At 44.6% G+C, this 27479-nt stretch overlaps 1 protein-coding gene across 7 annotated transcripts in view; it reads left to right on the plus strand.

Moving 5' to 3' along the window:
* fcho2 (FCH and mu domain containing endocytic adaptor 2) overlaps positions 1 to 27479 on the plus strand; it is a 312930-nt gene that overhangs the window by 275099 nt on the left and 10352 nt on the right. For all 7 annotated transcript variants that reach the window (XM_085990124.1, XM_085990133.1, XM_085990140.1 and 4 more), the window contains 3 exons: positions 7939 to 8071; positions 10716 to 10915; positions 24848 to 24912. In XM_085990124.1, the coding sequence (XP_085846250.1) occupies positions 7939 to 8071; positions 10716 to 10915; positions 24848 to 24912 (398 nt within the window). The remainder of the gene's footprint in view (positions 1 to 7938; positions 8072 to 10715; positions 10916 to 24847; positions 24913 to 27479) is intronic.

Below are 27479 nucleotides of genomic sequence, written 5' to 3' on the forward strand. Positions count from 1 at the left end.
TTGAATGTTGTGAGGGTTCCTGCCTCTACCACCCTTTCAGGCAGTGAGTTCCAGATTCCAACCACCCTCTGGGTGAAAAAGTTTATCCTCAAATCCCCGCTAAAACTTCTTCCCCTTATCTTGAAACTATGTCCCCTGGTTATTGACCCCTCTACTAAGGGGAAAAGTTCCTTTCTATCTACCCTATCTATGCCCCTCATAATTTTGTACACCTCAATCAGGTCCCTCCTCCGCCTTCTCTGCTCTAAGGAAAACAACCCCAGCCTGTCCAGTCTCTCTTCATAGCTGAAGTGCTCCTGCCCAGGTAACATCCTGGTGAATCTCCTCTGCACCCCCTCCAATGCAATTACATCCATCCTATAGTGTGGCGACCAGAACTGCACACCGTATTCCAGCTGTGGCCTAACTAGCGTTTTGTACACCTCCATCATAACCTCCCTGCTCTTATATTCTATGCCTCGGCTAATGAAGGCAAGTATCCCATATGCCTTTTTAACCACCTTATCTACCTGTCCTGCTGCCTTCAGGGATCTATGTACATGCACACCAAGGTCCCTCTGATCCTCTGTCCTTCCTAGGGTCCTACCATTCATTGTGTATTCCCTTGCCTTGTTAGTCCTCCCAAAATGCATTACCTCACACTTTTCAGGGTTAAATTCCATTTGCCACTGTTCTGCCCATCTAACCAACCCATCTATATCATCCTGTAGCCTGAGGCTTCCCTCCTCGCTATTTACCACTCCACCAATTTTCGTGTCATCTGCGAACTTACTGATCATACCTCCTACATTCATATCTAAATCACTACAAACAGCAATTGACCCAGCCCCGATCCCTGCGGTACACCACTGGACACAGGCTTCCAGTCACAAAAACAACCTTCGACCATCACCCTCTGCCTCCTGCCACTAAGCCAATTTTGGATCCAATGTGCCAAATTGCCCTGGATCCCATGGGCTCTTACCTTCTTGACCAGTCTCCCATGCGGGACTTTGTCAAAAGCCTTACTGAAGTCCATGTAGACTACATCAACTGCACCACCCTCATCCGCACACCTAGTCACCCCCTCGAAAAATTCAATCAAATTGGTTAGACATGATCTCCCCCTGACAAAGCCATGCTGACTATCCTTGATTCGTCTTTGCCTGTCCAAGTGGAGACTAATTCTGTCTCTCAGAATTTTTTCCAATAATTTCCCTACCACTGATGTTAGGCTCACTGGCCCGTACTTCCCTGGTTTATCCCTACTACCCTTCTTGAATAATGGTACTATGTTAGCTGTCCTCCAGTCCTCTGGCACCTCCCCTGTGGCCAGCGAGGTTCTGATAATTTGTGTCAGAGCCCCTGCAATCTCCTCCCTTGCCTCACACAGCAGCCTGGGATACATCTTGTCTGGGCCTGGGGATTTATCCACTTTTAAGCCCGCTAAAACTGATAGTACCTCCTCTCTCTCAATACTTATTTGTTCAAGTATATCATAATCCCCCTGCCTGATTTCTATGCCTACATCGTCCTTCTCCATAGTGAACACAGATGCAAAGTATTCATTTAAAATCTCACCTACATCTTCCGGCTCTACACAAAGATTGCCACTTTGGTCCCTAATGGGCCCTACTCTTTCCCTGGTTATCCTCTTGCCCTTAATATACTTATAAAACACAGTGGGATTTGCCTTTATTTTGCCCGCCAGTGTTTTTTCATGCCCCCTCTTCGCTCTCCTAATTTCTTTTTTAAGTACCCCCTTGCAATTTCTATACTCCTCTAGGACTTCCACTGTTTTTAGTCCTTTGTATCTGCCAAAAGCCTCCCTTTTTTTCCTAATCCATTCTTGTATATCCCTTGACATCCAGGGTTCCCTGAGCTTGTTGGTCCCACCCTTGACCTTTACGGGAACATGTTGGCGTTGTACTCTCTCTATTTCCTTTCTGAAAGACTCCCACTGCTCTGATGTAGATTTTCCTACAAGTATCTGATCCCAGTCCACTTTTGCCAGATCCTGTCTTGTCATATTAAAATCGGCCTTCCTCCAATTTAGAACCTTTATTTCCGGTCCATCTTTGTCCTTTTCCATGACTACCTTAAATCTCACCGAATTATGGTCACTGTCACCAAAATGCTCTCCGACTGACACTTCTACCACTTGCCCAGGTACATTCCCTAGAATTAGGTCCAGTACCAGCCCTCTCTTGTAGGACTTTCTACATGCCTGCTCAAAAAGCTCTCCTGGATGCACTTTACGAATTCCGCACTCTCTAAGCCTTTCACACTGACTATCCCAGTTAATATTGGGGAAGTTGAAATCCCCTACTATTATTTCTACACTTCTCTGAGATTTGCCTACATAGCAGTTCCTCTATCTCCCCCTGACTGTTTGTTTGGGGGCCTATAGTACACTCCCAGCAAAGTGCTTGCCCCCTTTTTGTTTTTAAGTTCTACCCATATGGCCTCATTAGAGGAACCTGCTATCATCCTTCCTTACAGCAGTAATTGACTTCTTGATTAATATTGCGACACCCCCCTCTTTTACACCCCCCTCTGTCTCGCCTGAAGATCCTTAACCCTGGAATATTGAGCTGCCAGTCCTGCCCCTCCCTCAACCATGTCTCTGTGATAGCAACAATATCATACTCCCATGTGTTCACCAACACCTTCAATTCATCTGCCTTACTCGCAAGACGCCTTGCATTAAAATAAATGCCATCCAGCCTTGCCATACTCCCTTGTGCAGTTACATATTTGCTCTGCCTTCCAAGCTGACTTATTTTTTCCTCTATATTTGGCTGTGCATCACCCCCTACTATAGCACCACTCTGTATCCCATCCCCCTGCCACGTTAGTTTAAACCCCCCCCCAACAGTACTAGCAAACCTCCCCGCAAGGATGTTGGTCCCATTCCGGTTCAGGTGCAACCCGTCCGACTTGTACAGGTCCCACCTTCCCCAGAAGCAGACCCAGTGATCCAGGAAACTAAAGCCCTCCCTCCTGCACCAACTCTTTAGCCACGCATTCATCTGCTCTATCCTCCTATTCCTATACTCACTAGCACGTGGCACCGGGAGTAATCCAGAGATTACAACCTTTGAGGTCCTGCTTTTTAATCTGCTACCTAGCTCCCTAAATTCTTGTTGCAGGACCTCCTCCCTCTTTCTACCCATGTCGTTGGTACCAATGTGAACCACGACCTCTGACTGTTTGCCCTCCCCCTTCAGAATGCCCTGCAGCCGTTCAGTGACATCCTTGACCCTGGCACCAGGGAGGCAACATACCATCCTGGAGTCACGTCTGCGGCCACAGAAACATCTATCTATTCTCCTTACGATAGAATCCCCCTATCACTATTGCTCTCCCACTCTTTTTCCTCCCCTCCTGTGCAGCTGAGCCACTTGTAGTGCCACGGACTTGGCTCTTGCTGCATTCCCCTGAGAAACCATCTCCCCCAGCAGTATCCAAAACGGAAAATCTGTCGGAGAGGGAGATGGACCCAGGGGACTCCTGCACTATCTTCCTAGTTCTTTTACTCTGGCGATCACCCATTTCCTATCTGCCTGTGTACTCTTTACCTGCAGTGTGACCACCTCGTTAAACGTGCTATCCACGAAGATCTCAGCTTCGCGGATGCTCCACAGTGACTCCAGCTCCAGCTCCGAAACGTGGATTTCGAGTAGCTGCAGCTGGAGACACTTCCTGCACATGTGTTCGCCCTGGACACCTAAAGTGTCCCTGACTTCCCACATAGCACAGGAGGAGCACTCCACGGTGCCACGCTGCCCTGCCATGTCCTACCCTTAATTTACTCCCTTTAAATTAAAGAATATTAAATACACTAGGGACCTTACTTCCCTTTAAACACTACTTACTCTAAACTAGAGACCTTACTTTTACTTTAACGACTGGACTGTAGAAATACTCACCAGGTCCTACTTACCAATCAGCTCCTTCCCTGGTTGTGACGTCACTTTAGCGGTTTTGCAGTTGTTGTTTGACTGCTCCCGCTCTCGGACTCTTTCCTTGGTGTACAGTAAGAACCAATTCCGACAGGGTGAAAAGTTAGAAAACTTGGCCAACCCACGCTATTTTCCCTTGATTGACAGCTCTGTGAAGCTGTCAAACACTGACATTCTCTGTAGTTTGATGAGTTCTTGAATAGAAGAGCTCATCAAACCTCTTTCTTTTGCAGAAATTAGATGGTTGTTGCATTGGAGAATGCAACGGCCATCTGTCATCTCTGCCGCGGAGGTGCAAGACTCTCCGCATGCCCACTGATTGAAGCCTGCAGGAAGAAACAAAGGTAAGTAAAAATTTTCTAGCACTTTCCATTAACCTCAGATACTTACCTCTCCACTCTTGCACCCACCACTTACCTTCACAGCGCACTTTTGCACCCCTTCGACCTCCGCAGACCCACTACTTGCCTCGGTGACCCTGGCAGGTTTCAGAGCCTTCGGGAAGCCCACCCTTGTGTGGGCAAAACGAGGATAATCCTCTTATCTGCCTGTTAACAGGCAGTTAAGTGGCTGTAATCCCTTCCTGCCTTCAAGGAGACGGGACCCGGCGCGGGACGGCTACCCGCCTCCTGGCAAGATGGCACGGAGGTGGGTTGGGGGTGGGTTGGGCACCCACTCCCAGATTCTGCCATTTTCCCGGCAGTCCCGCCTCCCCAGGGCTGGCAAAATCCAGCTCTCTATTTTTCCTACCAAAGTGGATAACTTCACACTTATCCACATTGTATTCCATCTGCCATGTTCTTGCCCACTCACTTAACCTGTCTATATCCCTTTGCAGGTTCTTTGCGTCCTCCTCACAACTTACTTTCCCACCTAACTTTGTATATCATCATAATTTGTAACAACTATTAATATTTAAATTATCTGTGAACTTTGCAGACAAAATTATTTTTGGCATGAAAAACAGAATTGCAGTCAATGGCAAATGCATAAAAGAAATGTTAAAAATCTAAATTTGCTGAAGTAACATGCCCCTGACCACCCCAGGAAATAAATCTTGCACCTTCATTATTTACATCTGCTTTCAGAAATTTCTATGGTCGCCACTACAAAAATTCACTTTTTTGTACTTGAATTTTTCTCTCGGTGAGATTTAAGGTGGTCATGGAAAAAGACAAAGACGGCCCGGAAATAAGGGTTCTAAATTGGGGGAAGGCCGATTTTAATATGATAAGGCAGGATCTGGCCAAAGTGGACTGGGAGCAGCTGCTTATAGGAAAATCCACATCAAAACAGTGGGAGACTTTCAGAAGGGAAATAGAGAGAGTACAACGCCAACATGTTCCTGTAAAGGTCAAGGGTGGGACCAACAAGCAAAGGGAACCTTGGATGACAAGGGATATACAAAAATGCATTAGAAATAAAAGGGGGGCTTTTGGCAGTTACAAAAGACTAAAGACAGAAGAAGCCCTAGAGGAGTATAAAAAGTGCAGGGGCATACTTAAAAAAGAAATTAGGAGGGCGAGGAGGGGCCATGAAATAACACTGGCGAGCAAAATAAAGGAAAATCCTAAGATGTTTTATAAGTATATTAAGGGCAAGAGGATAACCAGGGAAAGGGTAGGGCCCGTTAGGGACCAAAGTGGCAATCTGTGTGTAGAGCCAGAGGATGTAGGCGGGGTTTTAAATGAATTTTTTGCATCTGTGTTCACTATGGAGAAAGACGATGCAGACATAGAAATCGGGCAAGGGGACTGTGACATACTTGAACATATTAGCATCGAGAGGGAGGAGGTGCTAGCGGTTTTAGCGGGCCAAAAAGTGGATAAATCCCCAGGCCCGGACGAGATGTATCCCAGGCTGCTGTGGGAGGCAAGGGAGGAGATTGCAGGGGCTCTGACACTAATTTTCAGAACCTCTCTGGCCACAGGGGATGTACCAGAGGACTGGAGAACAGCTAACGTAGTACCATTATTCAAGAAGGGTAACAGGGATAAACCAGGGAATTACAGGCCAGTGAGTCTAACATCTGTGGTGGGGAAATTATTGGAAAAAATTCTGAGGGACAAAATTAATCTCCACTTGGAGAGGCAAGGATTAATCGGGGATAGTCAGCATGGCTTTGTCAAGGGTAAATCATGTCTAACAAATCTGATCGAATTTTTCGAGGGGGTGACTAGTGGGGTGGATGAGGGAAATGCTGTGGATGTGGTTTACATGGACTTCAGTAAAGCTTTTGACAAAGTCCCGCATAGGAGACTGGTCAAGAAGGTAAGAGCCCATGGGATCCAGGGTGCCTTGGCGCGTTGGATCCTAAACTGGCTGAGTGGCAGGAGGCAGAGGGTGATGGTCGAAGGTTGCTTTTGTGACTGGAAGCCTGTGTCCAGTGGGGTACCTCAGGGATCGGTGCTGGGTCCCTTATTGTTTGTGATCTACATAAATGATTTGGATGAGAATGTAAAAGGTATGATCAGTAAGTTCGCAGATGACACGAAAATTGGTGGGGTGGTAAATTGCGAGGAGGAAAGCCTCCGGCTACAGGACGATATAAACGGGTTGGTCAGATGGGCGGAAAAGTGGCAAATGGAATTTAACCCTGAAAAGTGCGAGGTGATGCATTTTGGACGGACAAATAAGGCAAGGGAATACACAATGAGTGGTAGGACCCTAGGAAGTACAGAGGGTCAGAGGGACCTTGGTGTACATGTACATAGATCCCTGAAGGCAGCGGAGCAGGTAGATAAGGTGGTTAAAAAGGCATATGGGATACTTGCCTTCATTAGCCGAGGCATAGAATATAAGAGCAGGGAGGTTATGATGGAGCTGTACAAAACGCTGGTGAGGCCACAGCTGGAGTACTGTGTGCAGTTCTGGTCGCCTCACTATAGGAAGGATGTGATTGCTTTGGAGAGGGTGCAGAGAAGATTCACCAGGATGTTACCTGGGATGGAGCGCCTCAGCTATGAAGAGAGGCTGGACAGGCTGGAGTTGTTTTCCTTGGAGCAGAGAAGGCGGAGGGGGGACCTGATTGAGGTGTACAAAATAATGAGGGGCATAGATAGGGTAGATAAAGAGGAACTTTTCCCCTTAGTGGGGGGGTCAATAACAAGGGGGCATAGATTCAGGGTAAGGGGCAGGAGATTTAGAGGGGATTTGAGGAGGAACTTTTTCACCCAGAGGGTGGTTGGAATGTGGAACTCAATGCCTGAAAGGGTGGTGGAGGCAGGGACCCTCACAACATTCAAGAAGCATTTGGATGAGCACTTGAAATGCCATTGCATACAAGGCTATGGACCAAATGCTGGAAAATGGGATTAGACTGGACAGGGATGGATGGGCGGCGCAGACACGATGGGCCGAAGGGCCTCTTTCTGTGCTGTAAAACTCTATGACTATGACATATATGGAATATAGGGTATACCTGCAGCTTAAGTTATGACTAGCTCAAATTTTACTACCCATTAGGTTTTCATTTTCATAGAAAAATGGAGCAAATTACAGTTTGTGATTCCCAAAACAGCTGATTAAAATCCTGGAATCTCATTTACTAAAAACGGAACTTAGTTTATTGAGTTACCATAAACCAATGGTCATGGTAATTGACCTATATTTAGGGTCTTTTAAGTTGTCAGCTTTTTTGGAACTGTCAGTTTTTTATGTGCTTTTTATTAGCTTTTACAAGTTTCTAGGTTGGCTTGTATGTAATGGTGTTTTTGACAAGTAAGTAAAGTAAATTCAGGAGAAGTAAAACTTTTTTTTTAGAAACTCCTAGTTATCAAGAGGTGAGCAACTTTTAAAATATTTTTCCAACGCTGGGTCAAGATTACACTATATTGCCTGTTGGAAACTGTTGACGAGCAGTTCTTTTTAAATGGTGACTCAGAACATATAGAAGAATAGAGAGTAAGTGCAACAAATAATGCTAATAAATGTGGAAATGTTAGCACCTGTAATGAAGAGCTTTATCTGAGATGCTTTTATATTTTTCTCTCAGTGATCCATCACAGAGTGACTCTAACACAAAGGACTTTTGGATGAACATGCAAACACTCACTGCCTACCTCAAGAAACTGGCTGAACAGAACCCATCTTCCTCCTATTATAATGTGGATATCCTGAAATATCAGGTATAACAGACAGTGAAGAAAACCACTGCTGTAGGGATTCATTAAGCAATATTTTAAGTGTACTTTGAGACTCGTCAGATTTAGCTTCCATGTGTAGCTCTGAAAGGAGCTGAGTAGTGCACTTTTGACTATTATTGTTACAGAAAATATATGGGTGTGTTGAAGTAGCAAAGATTAATGGCACTAATGGTTAGATTTATAGTTTCTATAATATAGTGAAATATCGGGCTACATTTATCTGCATAATTCTAAGCAGATTGAATGGGGTATCTTGGTAGACTGTATATAGTCATTTAAGTTTCATGTTTCCTAAAAGTTACTGCAGTTCATCATTCAACAAATGCATAATATTTCTATGTACAGCATCATACGATTGTTTTATATATCAAACCCAGAGTATTTTGAGTTTCACCAATGAGCAGTTTAGTAAGATATTTAAGAATTAAGTGGCAAGCATTAACTCTCAGCTGCAGGTGTGTGTTAAAGATCTCAAACAGTAGAACGCAGACTTCTATTTCTGTTAGTTTTGGTTAGATCATGATGTATGACCTCAAAGTTAGAGCAAATTTGTCCTCTGGCAAACTGCTAAATCAATGTCAAGGGACACTACGCACCAAGCTAGAAACTCAAAATATTTTGAATGTCATGTAAAGTTCCACATTTTTATACTAATAAAAAGCAAATGTTTTGTATTGAATGTTATAAATAATGCTTAAGTAGAAAGAACTTAGTTCAGTTGCTGAATGATGAATGTATTAAATGCTCTTTGCTTCCCTCCTTCCTGCACCCCCAAAAATAAATGAAAAAGTGGAATAAATGCTGTATTCAGCAAGTGAATATATAATCTGTTTACACTATTTTGTAGAAAATATATTTTAATATTTCTATTTAATAGAAATGCACATACAGGAAACTTTGGTTTATCCGGAGGTTGTATGTCCGGAATACTCGATCTAACGGCAAAAATCAGGAGCCGTTTTCTATAAGTTTTTTTAGTTCTCGTTCTTTTTTTTCCCCAGTCAGGCACTGCAAGGTCTGTAGCTATAGCAACAGCTTCAGCTAGAGACGCTTGCAGCTGCAGCTGACTCTTTAGAAGCTGTTGCTAAGCAACAGTGTTTGTTGTCAGATACGGAGATGAAAACCTCCGTATGCTTCAACATTAACTTTGTATGTCCGGCAGTTTTGATAGATCGGCAACACGCTGGTGCCGGATATCACAAAGTTTCCTGTACGGTAAATGCAAATAGCATTTTAATACTCCCCTGTACTAGGTGATGCTGTTTTCACCGTTTGAGATGCTATGCTACTATTGTAGAAATTGCTTTTGCCAATATTGGATTCTTCCCATATAATTTTCTTGCTTCTTGACCCTGAAGGCCCACATTGTGCTGAGTTTCATATGACTTTGTTCGCTCTCTAGTACACTGTTGTACAATACATTAGCCACTAGCCACATGTGGCTAATTGTTAATCCAGATGTGGCTGAATGCAGTTCTGATTTGTAAATAAAATTAATAATAGACACTGTCTTTGGGCATGTGATCTCAATACTCATATTCCCAAGGTGTATGCATGTGTACTTTAACCTTTTTGTGCATTATTGGTAAAATGGTAAGACGAAAAGCAGTGTGTGAGAGTGTCTTTTGATCATTGATTACTTCCTTGGTTACTGATGGTGGTAAACGTAGGTAAATATACACGTGAACTACATTTACCTGTATTGTACAAGTGTATGTACAGTGTTTTCTACTAAAATTAGTGCATGTGGCTGAAATGCTGTCACTAGCTAATTAGTGATTTCTATTGGACAACACTGCTCTAGTATCTCTCCCAAGTGGCGATTCTTCACGTGTGAGCCTAGATTATGAGCATTAGAAGTGTATTTGATAGTGGATGGCATCACAGCCCAGCCCAACCCATAGTTGTCCTCACCCACATGCACACTTTGCAGCAGGATTTATCAGTGCTACTCTTTAACCATTTTCTAGAAGCCAGCTGGCAACAGCCGTGGACAATTTTCCATCCTATGTTGCAACCCTCCCTGTTGGAAGGAGCTTCTGTCTGCTGGGCACTTCTCCACAATAACATCGTTTAAAATGAGATCTTAATGGCGTGGAAATTAAACTTGCAACTCATTCATTCATGTGTCAATATGCTACATTGCTAATGTAAGTGCATTACCCGATGAGCCTCAGAATAGCAGTTCAACCAGAACACATTTCTACTTTAATTCAACACTGTAGTCATTCACAAACTAACAAATGGGAAATATAGCCATAATGTTAAAGTATAATCGGTTTCTTTAAATATATTTTGAGTTCTGCTAATAAAAATATAGCTAATTCAGGAAAAAAATGTAATATGTTTGTCGAGCTATGAAAGTATTAGTTTTAGGGACAAATTGGTAAATATGAAAATATCATCAATATCTGCAGCTGAATAAATGATAGAAAAGAACAACTATTCAAATTTCTCCATTCATATTTGTGAAAAATGAGGTCTGTCTTGTAAAATGATTGCTTTTTTGTCTGCTAATTGCTTAATTTGTTCTCTGCTTGTAGCTTAAGCAACAAGTCTGCATAAGTGTTGGTATTTATCCCAATAGAACTTTGAGTGCCCTAATGTCTGTCTGTCTCTCTCTCAGGTATCCTCAAATGGTATTCAGTCAACACCACTAAACCTAGCTACCTACTGGAAGTGCAGTCTTGCCACTACAGATATTCGAGTGGATTACAAATATAACCCGGAAGCTATGGTTGCTCCTTCTGTGCTATCAAATGTCCAAATTTTGATGTCAGTCGATGGTGGAGTCACCTGCATGCAGTCACTGCCTACTGCTATCTGGTAATTTAGAAACCCAAACCTTTTATGTATCTTAGCAGAATTGTGCTTAATCAGCAGAAAGAAAGAGCATTCTGATGCATGTTACTGATATGGAGAAATGTATTAGAATTAAAGTAGGTCTGTGCTTAGTTGAACCAGTAAGGCTCCCTTATAAAATGCATTGTTCAATCTAGTATTAATGAAATGTTGGAAATATCAGTGTTGTGCCTTGTATATCAAACTTTTTTTTCTCCCCTTTCCCTTGGGCGGGAGAATCCACAGTTGCACCTACCCACAACCCAGTCCCTGAGGATCATTATATTTGCCTCTCCCTCCCCCACCCCCGCACCACCCAATTCATCTGACATCCTGTCAGTATATAACACATTAGATAGCCATGTAATGATCCTATCCAAACAATGAACAAATTTAACTAGAATTGTAACCAGCCCTGGTGATTGCTTGGCAGTTAAGATAGGTCTTTCAATTTTTTAATGTAATGTTGTTTTTGTTCACCTGCTAGCTCTCCTCCTTGAGTAACCTTAGAACTAAACTGAAGTTGCAGCTAATATATTAACAGGATAAACAGTACATCCTCCTCTTTCTTGGGTAGAGGGATTTGAGGACAAAATATCCCAATCTTTGGAGTTCTCTGCAGGCCACAAGGCTTTATCCATTGTTGTATCCGTGTGTTAATGGAGACACGGAATGCAGGAGTTGGTTTAACAGGTGTTTACTGAACAAAGTCTGGAGGTGAACTAAAAGATACAAGACGCTATACAGGCGCTTATACCCGAGTGGTCACTACCGGTATTACAGTACACAGGGGCTCTTAAAGGTACATACACTACAATTCCTCCCCTTTTAGATAATTAGTACATAACATTTTTAAGTAATCATTAATTACCATGTTTACAAGAACAATAATCTACACATTTGCTGCAGTTAATCAATTATAAGTCAGTCTCTCTGGAGGCTTCCTGACTCGGTCCGGATAACGCCTCGGTGGTGTAGTAGTTTTCGGTGGTGTAGTAGGTTCTTTTGGCAAGGTCGATTCGGCTTGAATGCCAGTGTCGGGTTCATCTGGTTCCAGTATCACCGGATCGGAGGTAGATATTATGGGTATCTCTCCTTCATCATTAGCCGTATAGAGTTGTGGTGTAGGTTGTCCCTTTTTGGATGACTCTATGATCTGGTCAGCATGGCACCTTATTATGCTTTCACCAATGTCCACGGTATACATCAGCGGTCCTAGTCGTGTGCAAATAGTTCCAGGCTGCCATTTCTCGGTACGGTAGTCCCGGGCCAAAACTTGTTGACCTATCTGGAAGGTTCTAGTTGGCCTTCCATTCATGCCTTGAAATTGCTGGTTCTCTACGTCCCTTCTGATGTTTGGCTTGATCAAATCCAGCCGGCATCTTAGTCTTCTATTGAAAAACATCATGGCGGGAGTTTGGTTTGTAACCACATGTGTTGCATTCCTGTACGCAAACAAGAAGTTACCTACCTTATGTTGTAGATTTATGTCTTCATTACCCATGGCCTTTATGGCCTTCTTGAAGGTCTGGACAAACCTTTCAGCTAATCCATTAATGGCGGGATGGTATGGGGCGAACGTGTAGTGCTTAACCCCATTGTTTTTTAAGAACTTCCTGAATTCTTCGGACACAAATTGCGGTCCATTATCAGAACAGATCTGTTCAGGCAGCCCATTCCTGGCAAATATGGTCCTTAATACTGTGATGGGTTTTTTCCGTGGTGGTGGAGGACATCTTTATTACCTCCGGCCACTTGGAGTGTGCATCAACCGCGATTAAGAACATTGAGTCCATAAATGGACCAGCAAAGTCGATATGTACCCTTTGCCATGGAGATGAGGGCCACTCCCATGGATGTAGAGGGGCTTGTGGTGGGGCGTTTTGGACCTTCTGGCATCCTAGACAGCTCTTGGCCATTTCTTCAATGTCTCCATCGATACCTGTCCACCACACAAACGCTCTGGCTAGGCTCTTCATTTTCACTCCACCCAGATGCCCCTCGTGAAGCTCCTTTAGCACTTTATCCTGGAGTTTGGGTGGAATCACCACTCTGGATCCACACATCAAGGTTCCTCGGCACACTGACAGCTGTTCTCTTCTTTGCGAGAATGCTGGCAACAGTGGTTCACCATGTGCTGGCCATCCCTTCACCGTTAAATCGTAGACTTGTGAGAGAGTCGGGTCATTTCTCGTTTCCTTTTCAATGGTAGAATTTGTTACTGGTAGACATTCCACTATGGTAGAGTGGAACATCTCCACTGTAGGTGCCTCTTCTACCGTTGGCAACGGTAGGCGCGATAAACCGTCAGCATTCCCATGCTGTTTTGATCCTTTGTATTCTATGTCATATTGGTGTGCCCCTAGGAAAAGGGACCACCTCTGTAGCCTTTGCGCTGTCATAATGGGAACGCCCTTTTTAGGGTTGAATATGGAGACGAGGGGTTGATGGTCAGTCAACAAGGTAAATTTTTGTCCGTGTAGGTAATGGTTGAATTTCTTCACTCCCCACACCAGGCTGAGTGCTTCCCTGTCGATCTGGGCATAGTTACGCTCAGCTGAGTTCAATGAGCGTGACACAAAAGCTATTGGCCGCTCCGAGCCATCAGGGAATCTATGCGATAATACCGCTCCTACGCCGTAAGGGGATGCATCGCACGCCAGTCTGATTGGCAGTGATGGGTTGTAATGAGCCAACACTTCCTTGGACGTGATCAAGCCTTTGCATTTATGGAAGGCACGTTTACAGTCTTCGCTCCATTTCCAAATTACTCCCGTTTGTAGCAGTGCGTTAAGAGGGTGCAGAACAGTTGACAAGTTCGGTAAAAATTTATGATAGTAATTTATCAATCCCAGGAACGACCTTAATTGTGAGACATTTTCAGGTGCTGGGGCTTTTATGACCGCTTCAATTTTTTCAGGTGACTTATGCAACCCTTCTTCGTTAATTATATGGCCACAATATGATATTTGTTTCTGGACAAATTCGCACTTGGGGCGATTTGCTCGTAGGCCCCGTTCTCTCAGCCTAGTGAGCACCTGCTCCAAATTGGCAAGGTGCTCGTTGTCGTTTTCTCCTGTTACAAGGATGTCGTCTAGGTAGCATTGAGTCCCCGGAATCCTTTGCAGGACTTGCTCCATAGCTCTTTGCCAGATAGCTGGAGCTGATGCTACTCCGAAAACCAGTCGATTGTACTGGTACAGGCCTTTGTGTGTGTTTATCGTGAGATACTTTTTAGAGGCCTCCTCAACCTCCATCTGTAGGTATGCCTGTGCCAAGTCAATTTTGGTGAAACGTTTCCCTCCGGATAGTGAGGCGAAAATAGCTTCTATCCTCTGAAGAGGATACTGGATCGTGTGAAGGACCGGGTTTACAGTCACCTTGAAGTCCCCAGAGATGCGAATTTTTTTCTGCTGTTCAGATTTATCATTATTCAACATTTTCTTCATGACCGGGACGATGGGTGTTGCCCACTCGCTCCAATCTACCTTGGATAACACGCCTGCTTTTTCCAAATTCTCCAGCTCTGCCTCGACTGCTGGACGAATTGCGTATGGCACCGGCCTTGCCTTAAAAAACTTGGGAATTGCCGCATCTTCCACTTTTATTGAGGCGGTGACTCCTTTCAAGGTTCCTAGTTCCTGTTGAAACACTTCTTTGGCGTTAGCCAAGATGTCTTTTAATCGTTCAGGTATGACATCGTCATTTTTTTTCTTACTGGTCACCGTCAGTGCCTGAATGGAGTGCCAGTCTAAACGTATCTTCCTGATCCATTCACGTCCCAACAACGGTGGACCACCATCTTGCAGAACGTATAAATACAACTTCTGTATTTCCTTGCCGTTGTATACAACAGGCACCCTTATTTTCCCTCTGGGGTATACTTTCTGCCCCGTATATGTCTTCAAGATAATGGATGTGTCTTTCAGAGGTATATGCGGAAATAGCCGCTCGTAATCCCGTCGACTTATGACGGTCAGAGCTGATCCTGTATCTAGCTCCATTTTAACTGGGGACCCCGCTATCGTGAGGGTAACCCAAATGGTCTGGTAATCTTCTTTGGCAATTACATTATGTAATTTGAGAGAGCTTAGTCTCTTATTTCCGGAGTCGCTATCGCTCTTCTGGTCTTCGGAGCTACTGTCCGTCATCATTTGTACCTTTCTGTACTTTTCCTTATTGATTTTTTTTCTGTCAGTGGATTTTTTGTTTCCAGATCGGCATACACGTGCAATGTGTCCCATCTTTCCACATTGCCTGCATACTTTGTCCTTGAACCAGCAGTCCCTCAGGTCATGGGTGGATCTGCCACAGCGATAACATCTCTCTCAACCCCGTGTCATTTCATGGGTGCCGAAGTCCTGTGGCTTTTGCTGTATTTCTGCAGCTCCTCTTGCTGCTGCTTTGTATGATACAGCCACACTGAAAGCCTTGTCCAGTGTCAAATCTTTCTCGGAAAGTAGCCTTTTCTGTGTTCCTTCACTTAGGAGACCACAGACGAATTTGTCTCGTAGAGAATCTGCCAGTCCTGCCCCGAATTGGCAGTGCTTTGACAGCTTTCTTAATTCGGTGAGGTAATCAGCGTTACTTTCATTCTTGTGCTGATTCCTCCTGAAGAATTTGAATCGTTCCGCTATCAGCAGCGGTGTTGGGTTTAACTGCTCCTGTAGGGTATCAACAATCTCCTTAAAATTCTTGTCCATCGGTTTGGCTGGAGTGATTAATTTTCGTAACAGCCCGTATGTCCTTGCGCCCATCAGATTTAGAAGTACCGATGCCTTTTTATTATCCCCTACTTCATTCGCTGTGCAATATACCTCCACTCTTTCCACATATGTGGTCTAATCCTCTTATATCGCTATCGAAAGCAGTAATATTGCCAGTCTTAGGCATCCTGAAAATCAAAAATGGCGCCTCCCGCGCTTTCCTTTCTTCCCTGCCGAGAAAAAAATGGCGTCTCCCACGCTTTCCCGCCGCTGCCGCTGCTGACAACGTTGTTTTCCGCAGTTTTTATTTACACAGATATTTTTAATAGTTGGAGACTCGTTCCCGCCGGACTCTCTGGGACTTTTCCCTCCCTCTGCTTGGCCTGAACGCCGACCTGCTTGCAGCGCCGGCCGTCTCCCGAGTGCTCCACCCTCCGTCTCTGTTTGCCTCCGCCTTCCGACCCGCTGCTCGGCCCCGCTGCAGAGCCACCTGATCGAGCCCCAGCCCGCCGCCCAGGAAGGATTAGTGCAGTACCTGCCACCAGCCCGGCTAGCTGGTGAAACCACAGTATTTTTTTTCGTTTTTTTTTTCCTTCGACCTTCGTCTGAGGAATCGGATCTCCTTGAGGTGCTGCCGAATTGCAGGTGAGTCAGTTTCCAATTCGTCGCCACTGTTGTATCCGTGTGTTAATGGAGACACGGAATGCAGGAGTTGGTTTAACAGGTGTTTACTGAACAAAGTCTGGAGGTGAACTAAAAGATACAAGACGCTATACAGGCTTATATACCCGAGTGGTCACTACCGGTACTACAGTACACAGGGGCTCTTAATAAAGGTACATACACTACATCCATCTCCTCTGATACAAAGGCAATTAAACCTTAATCAGAGAACCCCAACTCTAACATCCCACCTCTCAATGTAGATATTCTTGTCCCTTTCACTAGCTGATGGGTATTTTTCAACGCCGTCTTCAGATGGGCTTTATAAGATCCAACAGACCCCTCCGATGGATAATCAAAGATTTGCAACCAGGTCAAGCGGGGTTACTTAATCACTTATATAAAAAAATAAGTGCTAGTGTATCACGTGTGCTGGCATGAGGTATAGATGGCTACAGCCAGTGATGCCACATGTTTGTCCAATGATTGTGATACCGACCTATATAAGCAATTCTGACACTGTTGATTGTTCAGTTCACTTTAACTTTGGTTCCACTGTCGATAATAAGATGACATTATTAGAATCATAGGCCTAGAAATTCGATACCGGTAAAAATCTGCCGGTGTCACCGTGGGCCAGTGTTAATGGCCGCCAAAAATGGTGACACTGACAGGACTGGTAAATTGGCGCTGGTGGCTAATTGACATTAGCCTAGCACTAAACTTACTGTGCAACGCCGTTCTGGTGGCGTTCGTCCCGACAGGAGGCCCCAATGTAGCGTGGCCGTAGCGTCATTGCAGCAAGAACTGTTTTCTCTTAAAACAAGGCTGTCATTTCAGAAAGCAGTTCGGTCTCTTAAAGGGGAGCTGCCTTCTGACATGAAAAAAATTAAAATCCTTTGAAAATAGGCAGTTTTTAGCCCTTACAGCCCAACTGCCTTCTGAAAAAAAATTAACACTAAAAAGAATTCCCAGATGGGTGTTTCAGCTCTTAAAGCTTAAAGCCTTCCGCACCTTAAAATAAAAATTGGAAACGTGCTTCAGCACTAACACAAATGGCTCAGCAAGCCAGGGAAAGTGGCACTTAGGGTCTCGCACACAGCACTCCAGCTTTGTACAGGGGTCAACACTGCAAAAGAGAAAATGGTTGCGCCGGTAGGAGAGAAAAATTCGCGCTGGGGTTATTAGCCCAGCGCTAAACTGACCGTATAACGCCCTCCTGATGGCATTAGTCCAGGCATCAGTCCCGAATGTGGCGTCCAGAAGTGGCGGTGCATCTTCCAACAGCCTCTGGAAGCGAGGCTATGATTTTGTTAGACGTTGTGGATGTTAAAAGGGCAATGCATTGTCGTTTGCTTAAGAGGGCAAAGCCTTCTGAATTGATAAAAAAATTAAAATGACGTAAAAAAATGCTGTTTTCAGTCCTTACTTTTCTTTTTAAAAAGACAGTAGAACTGTAACACAAATGGCTTAGCAAACCAGGGAAGGGGCACCCAGAGTCTCGCACGCAGCATTCCAGCTTTGTGCAGGGGGTCAACACTGCAAGAGAAGTCCTCTACCCATTGGGTCCAGGAGGACCTCCAGAAAGAAGGATGTTGGGACCAGATCACAGAGGCCGTCACTGCCAGCAGTGTTGCCCCCAACAACCTGGCTCCAGTGCCCAAATAAGCTTCATGACCTCAGACCAGCGGTCAAGGTCAGTGAATGCATCTTCAAAAGCCGTCTCCTACCAACTGCACCACTAGCCTCTCACACTTCTCATTGCACAACTCTCTTCCCCCCCGCCCTGCCAAATCACTTAGCTCCCAAACACAAGGCACACCTCCCATTCCTAGCTACACCTAACCCCCTTGGGGGAGACGCTGCTGGCCATTCTTGGCAGGGACATGGCTGAGCCCTTGGCCAGCGGCGGGGCTGAAAGGATACCAGATGCTGGTATCCTCATACATTATCCTCCTTCTCGCATGCACCTCTTGCTTTCCCGCCCTCTCCTCACCACACGTCCACCCTTGTGCCTTCCTCATTTCACACACCCAAGAAATGCAGCCTGCCCTGCCAGTGGTTGACCAAGAAGAGGGAGAGGAGAGTGAAGAAGAAGAAGAAACACCGTCACTCGATTTCAAACTCCCAGCCACCAGCTCCATTTGCAGTGTCCCCCACTGGGAGTCAGCAGCCTTCCACCAGCCATGCTGCAGCCATTGGGGCAGCACTGCATGACATCAGTAGGATAGGCAAAGGCACACACAAGACAGTCACTAAGGGAATGCATAAGGGTGATGAGTTAATTTCTTGATGTCATATTGGATGGATAAATATATAAAGTTGGATTGGACAGTTTGCTTTGTGGTAGCATTTATTTCAGCATTGTGACGAAGAGGGCACTGTGATGGTCAGTAACAGAGGGAGGGTAAGGTGTGGGACAAATGTTGAAAGGGGAATTAGGGTTGTGGTCACTGGTACCACAGGCAGATGATTCCGGCCAGAAAGAAGCTGTCTGTGATGCATCCTTCCGTCTGCTTCCTCCTCTTCTTCGTCTTCCTCTTCCCTTTGCAAGCAGATGCTGTAAATTTGAAATAAAAACATAAAATGCTGGAAATATTCAGCAGGTCAAGCAGCATCTCGACCTGAGACGTGGGCCGGAATTTTCCCATTAAAAAACGGGTGGGTTTGGGGGTGTGGGGGCAGCTAAATTGTTGTTAATGGAATTCCCGACCTTAACCCGTCCACTTCCAGCTTTGGTGGAGGCGGGACGGGGGCTGGGCGACCAACCCGCTCCCAGGGGACGTTACCTTAATTTAAATACTGTAATGAGGCTGGAAGCCTCCATTTTCCCTTCCATTTTGTGTTTAACATAGAAACATAGAAGATAGGAGCAGGAGTAGGCCATTCGGCCCCTCGAGCCTGTTCCGCTATTTAATGAGATCATGGCTGATCATCCAAATTCAATACCCTGTCCCTGCTTTCTCCCCATATCCCTTGATCCCTTTAGCCTTAAGAAATATATCTAACTCCTTCTTGAATATATTTAATGAATTGGCCTCAACGGCCTTCTGTGGTAGAGAATTCCACAGGTTCACCACTCTCTGGGTGAAGAAATTCCTCCTCATCTCAGTCCTAAATGACTTACCCCTTATCCTTAGACTGGACTCCCCCACCATCGGGAACATCCTTCCTGCATCTAGTCTGTCTAGTCCTGTTAGAATTTTATAAGTTTCAATGAGATCCCCTCTCATTCTTCTAAACTCTAGCGAATACAAGCCCAATCGACCCAGTCTCTCTCCATACATCATTCCTGCCATCCCAGGTATCAGTCTGGTGAATCTTCGCTGCACTCCCTCCATGGCAAGAACATCCTTCCTCAGATAAGGCGACCAAAACTGCACACAATTCTCAAGGTGTGGTCTCACCAAGGCCCTGTACAACCGCAGCAAGACATCCTTCCTCCTGTACTCGAATCCTCTCGCTATGAAGACCAACATACCATTTGCCTTCTTAACCGCCTGCTGCACCTGCATGCTTACCTTCAGCGACTGGTGCACAAGGACTCCCAGGTCTCGTTGCATTTCCCCTTTTCCCAATCTATTGCCGTTCAGATAATCTGCCTTCCTGTTTTTGCCACCAAAGTGGATAACCTCGCATTTATCCACATTATACTGCATCTGCCCAATCACCCAACCTGTCCAAATCATACTGGAATTTCTCTGCATCCTCCTCACAGCACACACGCCCACCCAGCTTTGTGTCATCTGCAAACTTGGAGATATTACATCTAGTTCCCTCATCTAGATCATTAATATATATTGTCCTAGACCAATCCCTGCGGTACCCCACTAGTCACTGCCTGCCACTCGGAAAAAGACCCGTTTATTCCAACTCTTTGCTTCCTGTCTGCCAACCAGTTCTCTAACCAAATCAGTACCTTACCACCAATCCCATGTGCTTTAACTTTGCATGCTAATTTCTTATGCGGGACCTTATCGAAAGCCTTCTGAAAGTCCAAATACACCACATCCACTGGTTCTCCCTTATCTATTCTACCAGCTACATTCTCAAAAAATTCCAGTAGATTAGTCAAGCATGATTTACCTTTTGTAAATCCATGTTGACTTTGTCCGATCCTGTCACTGTTTTCCAAGTGCTCTGCTATTACATCTTTTATAATGGACTCTAGCACTTTCCCCACTACTGATGTCAGGCTTACCGGTCTATAATTCCCCCTTTTCTCTCTACCACCTTTTTTGAATAGTGGGGTTACATTAGCTACCCTCCAATCCATGGGAACTGTTCGAGTCTATCAAATTTTGGAAGATAACCAGCAATGCTTCTACTATTTCTAGGGCCACTTCCTTAAGTACCCTAGGATGTAGATTATCAGGCCCTGGGGATTTATCGGCCTTCAATCCCGTCAATATCCCTAAAACCATTTCCCTACAAATACTGATTTCATTTAATTCCTCCCTCTCATTAGACCCTATGTTCCCCGACATTTCTGGAAGGTTATTTGTGTCCTCCTTTGTGAAGACAGCACCAAAGCATGTATTTAATTGGTCTGCCATTTCTTTGTTCCCATTATAAATTCCCCTGATTCTGACTGCAAGGGACCTACGCTTGACTTCACCAATCTTTTTCTCTGTAAAAGCTTCTATAGACATTTGAAGTCAGTTTTTATGTTCCCTGCAAGCTTACTCTCATTCTATTTTCCCTCTCTTAATTAATCCCTTTGTCCTCCTTTGCTGAATCCTAAACTGCTACCAATCCTCAGGTTTGTTGCTTTTTCTGGCCAATTTATATGTCCTCTCCTTGGATCTTATGCTATCCCCAATTTCCCTTGTTGGCCACAGTTGAGTCACCTTTTTTGTCTTAGTTTTATGCCAAACAGGGATGAACAAATTCTGTAGTTCATCCATGCGATCTTTAAATGTTTGCCACTGCCTATCCACTATCGACCCTTTAAGTAACATTCCCCAATCCATCCTAGCCAACTCGCACCTCATACCATCGTAGTTTCCTTTATTTAAATTCAGGACCCTAGTCTCTGAGTCAAATACTTCACCCTCCATCTTAATGAAGATTTCGATCATATTATGATCGCTCCGCCCCAAGGGGCCTCGCACAACAAGATTGCTAATTAATCCTTTCTCATTACATTATACCCAGTCCAAGATGGCCTGATCTCTAGTTGGTTCCTCGACATATTAGTCCAGGAAACCATCCTGTATACACTCTAGGAATTCCTCTTCCACAGTATTGTTACTAATTTGGTTAGCCCAATCTATATGTAGATTAAAGTCACCCATGATAACTGCTGTGCCCTTATTGCATGCGTCTCTACTTTCCCATTTAATGCCATCCCCAACCTCAGCATTACTGTTTGAGGGTCTGTATACAATACCCACTAACCAAGCCACTGCTTAGATAAAATTTTAAAAATCCAGTCGCGAAGCTTAAATGCAAACTTAGCTGAAGGATGTGTGTGTACCTTTAAGAAGTGCTGACCGCTTTTCAGAGCGAGCTTAGGACCCAGCGCTAAACTCAGCTAAGGTCGAAGTTCGCAGAGTGACGTTAAGTCGGCATGCATCACACTCTCCCTATTTGCATCTCCTAGGCCCGCGCTGCTATTGGCAGCGCTAAGGCCCTTACCAAAATGGCGGCCGCCGAGTCCCGCACCAGAGGAGGGCGTTAGAGTGGCGGCTGCCATTTTTCACCAGCATAGCGGTGCAAATGGGTGACTATAAGGTAGGGATTTATCCCCCAGAGAATCTTACAGCACAGAAGGAGGCCTTTCGGCCCATTGTGCCTGTGCCGGCTGTCATCTCTGAACAATGCACTTCTAATATATATACTTTTTGATTATATATTAATGACCTGGACTTTGGTGTACAGGGCACAATGTCAAAGTTTGCAGATGTCATGAAACTCGGAGGTGTAGTGAACAGTGAGAACAGACTTCAGGAGGACATAGAGAGACTGGTGAAATGAACAAACGAATGGCAGATGAAATTTAATGCAGAGAAGTGTGAAGTGATTCATTTTGGTAGGAAGAATGAGGTGAGGCAATATAAACCAAATGGTATAATTTTAAAGGGGGTGCAGGAACAGAGACCTGGGGTGTACATGCACAAGTTTTTGAAGGTTGCAGATCAAGTTGAGAAGGCTATTAAAAACTCATATGGGATCCTTGGTTTTATAAATAGAGGCATAGGCCGGAATTTTGCCGGTGCTCGGGACGGGTTTGGAGGCGGGGCATCCGACAAAATCGCAAAGATTGACAGCGGGTCGGAAACCTGCTGTCAAGCCACCTCCAAACAATCTTCCCAGGTGTCGGGTCCCTGATTTGCGCATGGACCCGATCCCTAGCGGCAGGAAGAGGATTATAGGCACTTAACTGCTTGTTAACAGGCAGTTAAGAGGCTTTATGCAATTTTGAGAGGTCTACTGCGGGCACCACGCCAGGTAAGTGGCGTGCTGTGGGTCTACTGCAATGTTTCTGCATTGATGACAGCTGCAGAAGTGGTGTGAAGGATCCAATGGTGCACTGGTGAGTTTCAGAGTTAAGAAAATGTTGGAAAAATCATGCATTTGCACTTTTCTGTAGGTGACAAGTTTTGGATTGTATGTAGTCCCACCTCATTGGGAGAACCTCTCTCACCAGTGACAGATCGCTTCTGTAACCTCACCTGCAGCTGCCATCTGTTCTAGCCTAAGGAGGGAGTAACTGGAGAGTCTGCGTGCAAGGGCTCACCTTTGTACAGAGATTGTCAGTGTTTGCAGCACCTCAATGCTGTCAAACACTGAAAAATCAGCTGTCAAAAAATTGTGCATGGCCCCTTTAAGAAAACCGGCAGATGACGTGTCATGAGCTGACGTCATCTGACACCGGCTTCCTCTTAATTGGCCGGCAAGCCCGCAGGGCGGGCTTAACAAGGCCAATTGACGCAAAATCGCGTCTGTGTGTCTGATGTTGTGGGGCGGGACTGGAACCCGGAAGGCAGCTGTCCCACCCCCCAAGCCGCATCGATAGTGAAAATCGCGACCATAGAGTATAAAAGTAAGGAAGTTAAGCTAAACCTTTATAAAACGCTGGTTAGGTCCCAGCTGGAGTATTGTGGCCAATTCTGGGCACCACCCTTTGGGAAGGATGTTGAGGCTTTAGAGCGGTTGCAGAGGAGATTTGCTAGAATGGTACAAAGGATGAAAGACTTCAATTATGTGGAGATACTAAAGAAACCTGGGTTGTTCTCCTTGGTGCAGAGAAGTTTAAGGGGAGATTTGATAGAGGTGTTCAAAATCATGAAGGGTTTTGTTAAAGTAAATAAGGAAAAAGGGTTTCCACTGGCAGAAGGGCCGGTAATTAGAGGACACAGATGTCAGGTAATTGGCAAAAGAACCTGAGGCAACATGAGGGGGGGAAAAATTATGTAGCGAGTTATGATGATCTGGAATGCACTGCCTGAAATGGTGTTGGAAGGAAATTCAATAATAACTTTCAAAAAGCAATTGAATAAATACTTGAAGCGTAAAAATTTACAGGGCTGTGGGGAATGAACAGGGGTGTGGGACAAATTAGATAGTTCTTTCAAAGAGCCAGCCTAGGCACGATCGGCAGAATGGCGGCCTCCTGTGCTCTATCATTCTATGATTCTATGAGTGATGCTCCTTAGTCAGATACCATGCAAGTAAGAACACCAAAATGTGGAAGAAATTCTCGACAGCTGCTTTTGCTGTTGTGCACCCAGGGAGAGTATTTCTAACCATTTGGAGAAGTCAGTCAATACCAATGAGCAAAAATGCCTTTTTGGATCAAGGAATGTGTCCAACAAAGTTCAACCCCAGATACTCCTATGGAACCTCAGCTACCATCAACCCTATTGTAGACTGCTGTGATAGTTTAGAATTTATATGTATAAATTTTATTCAAGATTAAGGGCTAGATTTTCTTCAGCTATCCTGTTCGAAATAGTGGCAGAAAAGGGAACAAAATCAGATGGTAAGGTCTACTGCTGCTGGCTGCCCTTTCTCCACCTGCCACATGTAAATGTCAATAGGCTCAGTTTCCCAGTCAAGTTTACTACTGGCCACCACTCTCTGGGATGAGCTAGAGAAAGGTGGTGATAGGCCTGGGGTAATGGCAGTAAGGCCCCAAAACATTTTTTAATTGAGGGAGATGGTATAGTAGAGGCCTCCGCTTTCTCAATTTCAGCCCCAATGCCTTATTTAAGCCTCGGTTGAGACCTATTTTTTTTTTTTAATTGGAATCTTCCTTGGGGCTCTTCTATCCACTTTAAATGGCTGATCACCCCTTCTGATGCTGCAGTGATGGTTTCACTCAGCATACTACCCCCTTGATAGGGATCCTGCCTGTAGCCTACCATGCATAAACAACAGCCATGATCCAGGGTCATTGCATGCAGGGCAGCAGGCGGAAGAGCAGACTAATGTAGTCTTCAATACATTTTCTTTAGTACAGCTAATTGATTAAAGTTAGAATACAAGTGTATAAATGTTACAATATTCTTATTTTGTACTTGTTAACCTGACCTTGATTCAGGAATGCAGATCAAAAGAAGGCCTTATGGAAGCTGTCTGAAATTTCAGAGAAATCCGAGAATGGAGGTAAGTAGAATATTTGAATCATTCACTTTCAATGTGCACCAACAAAGTTGATTTGTTCCCAATAGCGGGCCTGAGTAAATTCTCATTTGTTTAAATTAATTTAACATAAATGAAAGAAGTTATAGTTAACAACCAACCCCTGCCACAATCACCATACCCCCGCCACTGACTCCATCGCCCTTCTCAACCACTGTCTCAGGCAACACCAGATGTGGGCACTTTTTTTTGATCTGGAACTGAGCTACTTCCATCTCCAACATCATGTACCTCCACTCAGTTTCTGCGACATAAGAACATAAGAAATAGGAGCAGGAGTAGGCCAATTGGCCCCTCGAGCCTGCTCCGCCATTCAATAAGATCATGGCTGATCTGATCCTAACCACCAATCCACTATCACAGAACCATCTCCTGAATCTAACAGAACTAGACACACGAAATAGGAGCAGGATCAGGCTACACGGCCCCTGGGCCCGCTCCGCTACCCACAGGGCCATGACCGATCCGAACCTAGACTCATGTCCAAATTCCTGCCCGCTCCCCGTAACCCTTAATTCCCTTTACTTCTAGGAAACTGTCTATTTCTGTTTTAAATTTATGTAATGATGTAGCTTCTACAGCTTTTTGGGGCAGCATATTCCATGGACCTACCACCCTCTGAGTGAAGTAGTTCCTCCTCATCTCAGTTTTGAAAGAGCAGCCCCTTATTCTAAGACTATGCCCCCTAGTTCTAGTTTCACCCATCATCGGGAACATCTTCCCCGCATCCACCCGATCCAACCCCTTCACAATCTTATACGTTTCAATAAGATCGCCTCTCATTCTTCTGAACTCCAATGAGTAGAGTCTCAATCTACTCAACCTCTCCTCATATGTCCATCCCCTCATCCCCGGGATTAACCGAGTGAACCTTCTTTGTACTGACTCGAGAGCAAGTATGTCCTTTCTTAAGTATGGACACCAAAACTGTACGCAGTATTCCAGGTGCGGTCTCACCAATACCTTGTACAACTGAAGCAATACCTCCCTATTTTTATATTCTATCCCCCTAGCAATGAAAGCCAACATTCCATTGGCCTTCTTAATCACTTGCTGCACCTGCATACTAACCTTTTGAGTTTCGTGCACCAGGACCCCCAGATCCCTTTGTACTTCAATACTTTCCAGTTTCTTGCCATTAAGATAATAACTTGCTCTACGATTTTTCCTGCCAAAGTGCATAACCTCACACTTTCCAGTATTGTATTCCATCTGCCAAATCTCTGCCCACTTACTTAGCCTGTCGATGTCCCCTTGCACGTTTTTTATGTCCTCCTCACTCACTACTTTCCCTCCCATCTTAGTATCATCTGCAAACTTTGATATGTTACACTCGGTCCCCTCCTCCAAATCGTTAATATAGATTGTAAAGAGTTGGGGACCCAGCACTGACCCCTGCGGAACACCACTAGTTACTGATTGCCAGTCTGAGAATGAACCATTTATCCCAACTCCCTGCCTTCTGTTAGATAGCCAATCCTCTATCCATGCCAGAATATTACCCCCAATCCCGTGATTTTTTATCTTAAGCAATAATCTTTTGTGTGGCACCTTGTCAAATGCCTTTTGGAAGTCTAAATACACTACGTCCACTGGTTCCCCTTTATCCACCCCATATGTTACTTCCTCAAAGAACTCCAGCAAATTTGTCAAACATGACTTCCCCTTCATAAAACCATGCTGACTTTGCCCTATTAAATTATGATTATCCAAATGTCCTGTTACTGTCTCCTTAATAATGGACTCCAAAATTTTACCTACCACAGATGTTAGGCTAACCGGTCTATAGTTTCCAGCCTTCTGTCTACTGCCCTTTTTAAATAAGGGCGTTACATTAGCAGTTTTCCAGTCTGCCGGGACCTTTGCCGAGTCCAGGGAGTTTTGGAAAATTATTACCAATGCATCCACAATCCCTACCGCCACTTCCCTCAAGACCCTAGGATGTAAGCCATCGGGTCCAGGTGATTTATCCGCCTTGAGTCCCATTATTTTACCGAGTACCACTTCCTTAGTGATTTTGATCGTGTTTAGCTCCTCCCCCCCCTTTAGCCCCCTGTTTGTCCAGTGTTGGGATATTCTTAGTGTCTTCTACTGTAAAGACTGATATAAAATATTCATTCAGTGTTTTTGCTATCTCCATATTTCCCACCATTAATTTCCCGGTCTCATCCTCTAAGGGACCAACATTTACTTTAGCCACCCTTTTTCTTTTTATATAACTATAAAAACTCTTACTATCTGTTTTTATATTTTTTGCTAATTTACTTTCATAATCTATCTTCCCTTTCTTAATCAATCTTTTTGTTATTTTTTGCTGTCTTTTAAAGTTTTCCCAATCCTCTATCCTCCCACTAGATTTGGCTACCTTATATGCCCTTGTTTTTAGTCGAATACTATCCTTAATTTCTTTACTTAGCCACGGATGGCTGTCTTTTTTTTTATGTCATACAGCCTTTATCAACTCCAGACTCGATTACTCCAGTGCTGTCCTGACTGGCCTCCTATCCTTCACCCTCTATGACCTTCAGCTC

The sequence above is a fragment of the Somniosus microcephalus genome, chromosome 1, assembly GCF_052327205.1.
Source record: "Somniosus microcephalus isolate GS21.2 chromosome 1, FLI_Smic_1.0, whole genome shotgun sequence".
In the NCBI taxonomy this organism is placed as follows: domain Eukaryota; kingdom Metazoa; phylum Chordata; class Chondrichthyes; order Squaliformes; family Somniosidae; genus Somniosus; species Somniosus microcephalus.